This window comes from Primulina huaijiensis, chromosome 2, assembly GCF_012295235.1.
Source record: "Primulina huaijiensis isolate GDHJ02 chromosome 2, ASM1229523v2, whole genome shotgun sequence".
NCBI classification, from domain to species: Eukaryota; Viridiplantae; Streptophyta; class Magnoliopsida; order Lamiales; family Gesneriaceae; genus Primulina; species Primulina huaijiensis.
The window spans coordinates 19,122,775-19,130,545 of NC_133307.1; the positions used below are offsets into that span (position 1 = coordinate 19,122,775).

The 7,771-nt window shown below is 33.1% G+C and overlaps 1 protein-coding gene across 1 annotated transcript; it reads right to left on the minus strand.

Annotated features, from left to right (window-relative positions):
- Positions 1-1,180: 1,180 nt before the first annotated feature.
- Positions 1,181-2,287, minus strand: LOC140957155 (uncharacterized). Its single transcript, XM_073414290.1, has 2 exons — positions 2,247-2,287; positions 1,181-2,156 (listed from the first exon to the last, which is right to left on the minus strand). The coding sequence occupies exons 1-2, from the start codon at positions 2,285-2,287 to the stop codon at positions 1,181-1,183; spliced, it is 1,017 nt and encodes a 338-aa protein (XP_073270391.1).
- Between the last annotated feature and the right edge of the window lie 5,484 nt (positions 2,288-7,771).

The following is a 7,771-nucleotide window of genomic DNA, read 5'->3' on the forward strand; positions in this document are numbered from 1 at the left end:
GTACTGCATCGTACTTACATAAATTCTTCAGAGTTTTGAAATTCACATGTCCAAGTTTTTGATGCCATAGGTCGAGTTCACTAACTTGTGCATGTTTGCATGAAAGTTCTTCACCTATTTGGTAGCAGTTGTCCAAAGACCTTGTACATGTCATAATGTACATGCTAGTTTCATCAAAAACTTCACAAGTTTGTTTATCAAACTTGACATGCAAATTATCATCATACAATTGGCTTATGCTTATCAAATTTGAATTTAATCCTTCAATATGAAGCACATTGTGGAGCTTTGGTAGTCCTTCAACATTCAATGTTCATTTTCCAACAATCCTTCCTTTTGCTCCACCTCCATATGTTACTCTACCACCTTTTTGTTCAACATAATCAATGATATGTTCTTGTAATCCTGTAATAAGGCATGAGTTTCCACTATCAAAGTACCAATGACCTACAGTGTTAGTTTTCAATGAAGTATAGACAACATTACAGTGAGTTGTTTCCTGTGGTACCCAAATTTGTCTTACTGTAGGTCGATGGTTGGAGGTGTTGCGGGAAGTGTTGGGCAACATTCGAGGCAACATCCGGCTCGACTTTCGATTCATGCAGTCATCTCTGAGTTTAAGACAATAGGGCCTGATATGTCCAAGCTTAAAACAGTAATGACTTACATACCTGCGTTTTCTTTTCGCAGGAACGGGTGCAGCAGGTTGTCTTTTTGGTGGAGAACTTTTGATTGAGGGCGTGGGTTGTGACTGTGTGGATGTATCAGCTTTTCCTTTCACAAAGACCGTTGATTTTGAAAATTCACCGATTTCAAACATACTGTCTTTGAAACCTAAGGTCTCAGCTTCCTTTTGAAGCTCATCCTTGATATTGCACAGCTCCAAGTCTTTTTCGCTCAGAATAACTTCAAGTTTTGCAACCATAGGCTTCAGTTCAGTGTTTTCCTTCATGAGAGTTGTGTTCAACTTATTTCTTTTGGTCCAATCAGCATACAACTCCTCATACAACTTTTGTAAATTCTCAAGAATGGTTTCTTCATCATCAGCTTCCAAATCATCATCTACATTAACGTTTTCAGAAGATGTATATTTTAGACATACTGATTTTACGCACGTGTTACGTCCAGGCGTGGCAACACCTAGGACAACACCTAAAGGGTTTACTTGCAGCCATCGTTTTTATTTCCACAGTGCATTCAAGGAGGTGTGATTATCTTTTTCATTAGATTTATCCTCCTCATCAGATTCTTCATCGCTTGGAGAAACATTATAGCATTTGTTCTTTCGTAATATGTTAGCACATTCATTGGCATAGTGACCAAATCCATTGCATTCTCTACATTGCACCGAGTCATACTTCTTCAAATTAAACTGACCCTTGCCTTCATTCCTTGGTCGAAAATGTTGTTGGACTGGAAGCTTCTGTGGCCTTTCAGGTGCTGGTAGACTCGGAAACCTTGATGGTTGTTCTATCTTCTTTTTGTCTCCGATCCTTTTCAGATAGTCCCCAAACTTCTTTGTGATATATGAGACAGAATCTTCACAAAGGTCCGAATCATTTACCTCTTGAGACAGTTGAAGAAGATCATTATACGAGTCATTCGAAACTTGGAATTCAATAGTATTCCCCTTGTCATTTTTCTGTATTTCCATGTTCATCTCGAAGGTGCGGAAGGAGCTTATCAAATCCTCAAGTGCAATTAAAGTTGTATCCTTTGATTCATCGATTGCACATATTTTGATGTTGAAACGCTCAGGCAGTGATCTGAGAACCTTGCTGACTAACCTTTCATTTGAGATTGGATTGCTTAGGCTAAAAGCTTCATTTGCAATCTCTCTGAGCCATATGTCATAGTTAATGATAGATTCAGTTTCTTCCATTCTCAGGTTCTCGAATTTTGATGTAAGCATCCTCAAATTTGTTCTCCTCACGCTTTCAGAACCTTCACAATGCTTTTGAAGGATTTCCCTAACATCTTTGGCAGATATACAGTTTGTAATTAAACTGAACATATTCAGGTCGACTGAAGAGAAGATGACATTCAATGCCTTTGAGTTGTAATTCGAAACCTGAACTTCATCGGCAGTCCAATCACTTTCTAGTTTTATCAGGCTGTCACCATCTTCTTCTACCCTCCTCGGTGGAGTCCAGCCACTGATTACTCATTGTCATGCTCTCTCATCTATGGATTTTATATAAAATCTGATTTTGACTTTCCATAGGCTGTAGTTAGAACCATCTAACACTGGTGGTCGAAGTGCTGCGTTTGCAAGTGACGTGTCCATTTAAATATTTCTGTCAAAGAAAACAAAAACCAGAATCAACACTTAGTATATCAAGAGTAGGCTCTGATACCACTTGTAAGGAATATTGCTTGACAGACGTGAGTTTATAAAATAGTAGTAGTGTAAGATTGTAAATTTGTGTTATATCAGAATTAAGTGTTATGCTAAATGTTGCAACATTTAAGACAACATGCAGGTGAATATTAACTTTTGTAACACAAATTGACTTTAAATAAATACGATGGACGAGATTAAAATTTGCACAAGTATAAATACTTATGCCTCAGGGTAAAAATTAATCAATATAAAACCAATGAGTTTACAGGAAAATGATATCAATATTGATTATAACTAAAATCAATTTCCTCAACACATTGAGAAAATAAATGATTTCTAAAATCAAATAACCAGAATAAAACTTATTCAAGAAAGCTGAATAGATGACATAATTTTGAGACTTTTGTGATTTTTATTAGATATGAAATAAATGTTACAAGAACATAAGTGATCTAGGCATTAATTGAGTTTTTTTGGGCCTGTTTATATTGTATAACATATCATTTGAAGCCATTTGAGCCTAACAGAAAAGAAATGTGTAGATGAATTTGTTCTAAAACTGTCATATCATTATTTTGATGTACATGGTCGGTTTGTACAAGTTGATTAATGAATAGGAAGTAGTCTAGAACTTGGTTTAACACTCTTCGAGGCGAAATACAAAAATTGTGTGATTTCGGGATGATTTAGACGATTTTTGGATCGTTTGAGCCTTTCGAGCCTACCAATACATCATATTAACCTCTAGTGTCTCAGTTTGAGCCAATTTAAAAAATCAAATGGTGTGCCAAGGCACACAATAGCCTCGTTCGTACATTTTTCTTTGTCCCATGTCAACTACAAAAATCCTAAGCCTATACACTAATTCTTGCCTGAATGTGAGAGAAATGAACCCCTTTAGCGCTTGCAAAATGAAAGGAAAAAAATTACTCATAGGAGAAAGGGGAGTAAAACAGATAAAGAAATTGTGAAGTAAAAGGAGGAATGTATGGTGTGGAGATGGTGAACATGAGAAAAGAAAGAGACAAGAAATGAAAAAAAAACGATGAAAAAGTCAGTTAAGGGTGGAATAGGAAAGAATGAGGAGTTGCTGAATTTTTTTTAATTTGTTTTTTTCTCTCATCTTTGATTTACATACTTTTATTGAAGTCGTGAGCCGTAGTCTAACGATATAAACTTACAAGACATATTAACCGAGTCACACGTATCCAATATACTAGTGGAGAAAGTTGTTAAAGTTAAGCTTATGGACACTTCAAAAGCACTATCAACGAATATGAAATATAATCATTTATACGCATCTCATGACATCACGTTACACTTTGGTATGATTCTCTTTAATATCTTTTGAACCAAATTTTTAACCAAAAGTCATGTTAATCTGTGTGCGTAGATAATTATTTTAATGGATGATAGTTTGAAACTTAAGTTAAACATTTAATGTTTTCTATGAGGTAAAATAAAAGCTTAAAGCTATCACTATGTTGGGCTGGGTAGATGAGATTGGCGATCCACACACATACGTGAACTACCAATTAATGTGTGCATGCATCGAACTTGAAAACCTTTGAAATGTGATATTTGAGTCCATAATGATTACTCTCTTTCACCGCTTGCATTTTGTTAATTTCCTATAACAATATTGAATGTAATTTTTATAATTTGCTCGGGACTAGCAAATTTTAAGTTTGGGGGTATCTGATAAGTGCAATTTTTACACTTAAATTACCCAAGAAATTGGCATGAAAGTGTGCGGTTATCGAGCGGATTTACGTGACTGTTGTTAATGTCGCTGCATGAATCAAGCATGGGCGCATAACTTGTCACCAACAAGGAATAAATTAAATTTTGAAATGGAAGAATGTAGGGCCGAGCAAAAAAGAAAAGGAAGCACGAGTGAAAAAAAAAATCGGATGAACAGTAACGTGCAGGAAACAGAAGCTTGCGCGCGTAGCCTCGCTCGTGCGCAGGAAAGGCACGCAACTGCAGAATCTAATGGGATTTTTCTTGGGCTTTCCCAATCATTCATGCACATATAAAAAAGAGCCGCAGTCACGAACAAAAATTCTGAGAATGGGAAAGAGAGTGAGAACGAAGAATGAAGAAAGAAGATGAAGAGCACATCTACCAGGGACGAAGTCTCAATTCTGATTCGATTATTATTCCCTTCTTCTTACTTAATTTTAGTCTATTGGTGATGTTGAAGAACATGAATTTATTTTTTCGTTTTTCATTCATGAAATAATTTATTAAATCTAGAGGATGACGTAGCTTGGTCGAATCTATGTTTATGAATTGTTGATTTATATATGCGAATTACTCTTTTGTTTATGTATATTTTTCGGATATTATTGTTTTCAATTACTTGATCAATAATTGGATTGTCATATTTATTGGAGATCTATCACTCGACAGAGAGGATTTTGAATAGGACCATAAAATAATATATCGTTGGTGTTTATAAAGTTCAAAAGGCCTATAACTCCAACGAATCCATTAAAAAAATATTGTGCTATTGAAATTATTTATTGTTTGATTTTTGATAGAGATATTGAAATCGATTTTAGATAATTGATTCCTACTCACCATTTGGGAAAGGGAATAGGAATAGTTGAGAATTTTTGGGTAGTAAACAGTTGAAATTATAAATATAGATGTCAATGATAATATTAATATAGTGAAGACCAAGTGAAATCGTACCTCTATATTCTTATTCTCACCGATTTTAAATCTTTTGTGTGCTTTCATTAATTTTAGTTCATAATTAACAACGAACATTCTACTAAATTTTCTAAATAAAATCTGATTATTTTAATTTTGGTAATTAATTTATAATTAAATTACGTACACTCCCTGTGAGATCAATATATGTACTCTATTGAGGACTAAAACTTGACAATGTACACTTGCAGATAGCAAATATTGCAACAATAATGAATGGAGATCTCGAGAACTAGATTCAATTAGACAACCTACTTGAAGTGACTTGGTGAATCACTATAGTGTTATCCTCTATATGTTCATATGGTGAAACGGTGAAAGTAGAAGATAAGCTATGGCTTTTAATGATTCTTATGCATTAGAAAATCAGTGGAATAATGAAAATTGTTTTTTTAAGAATCATCTATGTGAGAGAGAAGTTGAGCCACTTTGAAGGAATTGCATGACTCAAATATTCTCGACCCTTTTGCAGAATCAGACGTGTTTTCATTGCCAAAATAAACACAATAATGAGAACATAAGCGTATCAAGGAGAATCTTGTGTCAGTTGTATGATAATTTACACAAGCAGCTGAACAATTTAAGGACATCAAGTCTATTGGTCAGCCAGCCAGTAAAATAATATACTTTCACAAAGAAATGTTCAAAGGATGCCTTCGACATTTTTTTTATGCAGAACTCAATTGTTGGAGTAATCACCCAGTTTTCTTATCTTGATTAATTTCTTTTCCGTGAAAGATTGAATCAAATTTATGAATAGGTATTCACGTGTTAATTGTAAATGAGTTAATGAATTAAATTCATGAACCATACTTCGTGAATTAAATTAAACTCATTTATTTGTGTAATTCTTGAACTCGTGTAAAACGGATGAAACGTAATATACATAAGTGATATCGATCGAGTCTATTCATACTCAATTCGATTTTCTCAACGAAAATATTATTCCACGTATAGCCTAAATTAAATCTTTTGTTACGGGTGATTACCAACAGATTTTTTTTTTGTCGGATTAGTATTTTGTGCTTATTTGCTATCAATATTGTCGTTGTATCTTGAAATATATAAGACGTTTATGTGATTTTAAAACAACATGGGTAAGGGGACAAATTTATTTTAAGAAAATTGTATTCTTCACAGATTTCGGTCATCTACTTGTTGATTTTATCCTTTCCATGACAAATTTATTTCAAAGGACGAGATTTAACACACTGCATTCTACAAAATTTGTCTTAAAAAAATATAAATTCAGAATATTCTTACAATTATAGAAGAATGATTTCGTGTACATATATTAATAACTATTATTATATTGTGATGATGATGAGTTATACGACGACCCCCACAGTGTCAGCATTTCACATGGATTTCCAGTGCTTTCCAACTATCTACGTTGGCGTCCTTGTTTAATACGTAAGCCATTAATTCAAACTGACCCATTCGAAACAGATCATCACCGACATCTGATTTCCGTTTACGCCTGTTTTGGACCTTATTGGGATCTTGGTTTTATTTTCATTTTACTTCAATGTAGCAACAAAGATTTACGGGGCCATCACTATATTAATGGTTGTTCTTAATAAAGATCGGTTATTCATTTAAACTTTTAGTTTTTTTATTAGAATACCATTTTCAAATAGAGACAAAGCTTTTTATAGTTAACTTTTTTATATATTATTTGTATGTTGGCTAGAGCTTACTTTTAAATAATAATAAAAATTTATTATGTATTCCTTTTGAAATAAAGAGTTTTCAGCTATCCTAAAACTTCAAAAATTAATAGTGCAAACATATTTTATCAATAAAATAGAATCATGGGCTCATTGAGATTTTCGATCTCGCCACATCCTGTCACTATTATTTTTTAGGACAAAAACTTGTGTGAGACGGTTTCACGGGTCGTATTTTATGAGACAGATCTCTTATTTGGGTCATCCATGAAATAGTATTATTTTTTTTATGTTAAGAGTATTACTTTTTATTGTGATTATCAGTAGGGTTGACTCGTCTCACAGATAAAGATTCGTGAGACCGTCTCACAAGACACCTACCCATTTTCTAGCTATCGTCAATTTATTATTTCTTCCTACACAAATATAGGTTTCTGGAATAGTCTATACCATCATGAAAGTAATACTACATTTTTATAAGATAATCATATAAAAATACTCCGATAACATAGACCAAGCAATATATTTAGCTTTCTCACATTATAAATATTACTAAAGAGATAGTAATCAGTGTTACATATTTTTAACATTAAAGATATATTTTTCCGAGTTTGATTTATCTAATTAGCTTAGTAGTATAATCAACTCAAACCAAATAATTTATAATATATCAAAATAGGAAAATTAATTAAATTTTCCATACAACTTGACTTTTTTTTTTTTGATCCTTCAAATAATTAAAATTCGGTCTCCTTTCTTGTTAATCCTATTTTTACCAAAAATACTAATTAACATGAGATTGATTGTATATTGGTGTTGTGTCTTACATCACGTCAGCACTCCAATAAAATAGAAATAAAAATGGCTAACTTTATTACAGAATGACGATCGAATTTGATCAAAGGAAAGACCGAAACAAAAAACATGACCAACTTACAACATAGTTTTGGTAATTACAGCATTAAATTATGGGTTTGATCTAATACCCCATAGCTCTCTTATTCGGACAAAAATAAATTATAAAAAATCGAAATAA

Bases quoted from the DNA above. Each gene is read 5' to 3' on its own strand.
- LOC140957155 (XM_073414290.1), bottom strand. From the start codon at position 2,287: ATGGACACGTCACTTGCAAACGCAGCACTTCGACCACCAGT. The intron at 2,157-2,246 runs GTTAGATGGTTC...ATGAGTAATCAG, and splicing joins GCAGCACTTCGACCACCAGT to TGGCTGGACTCCACCGAGGA.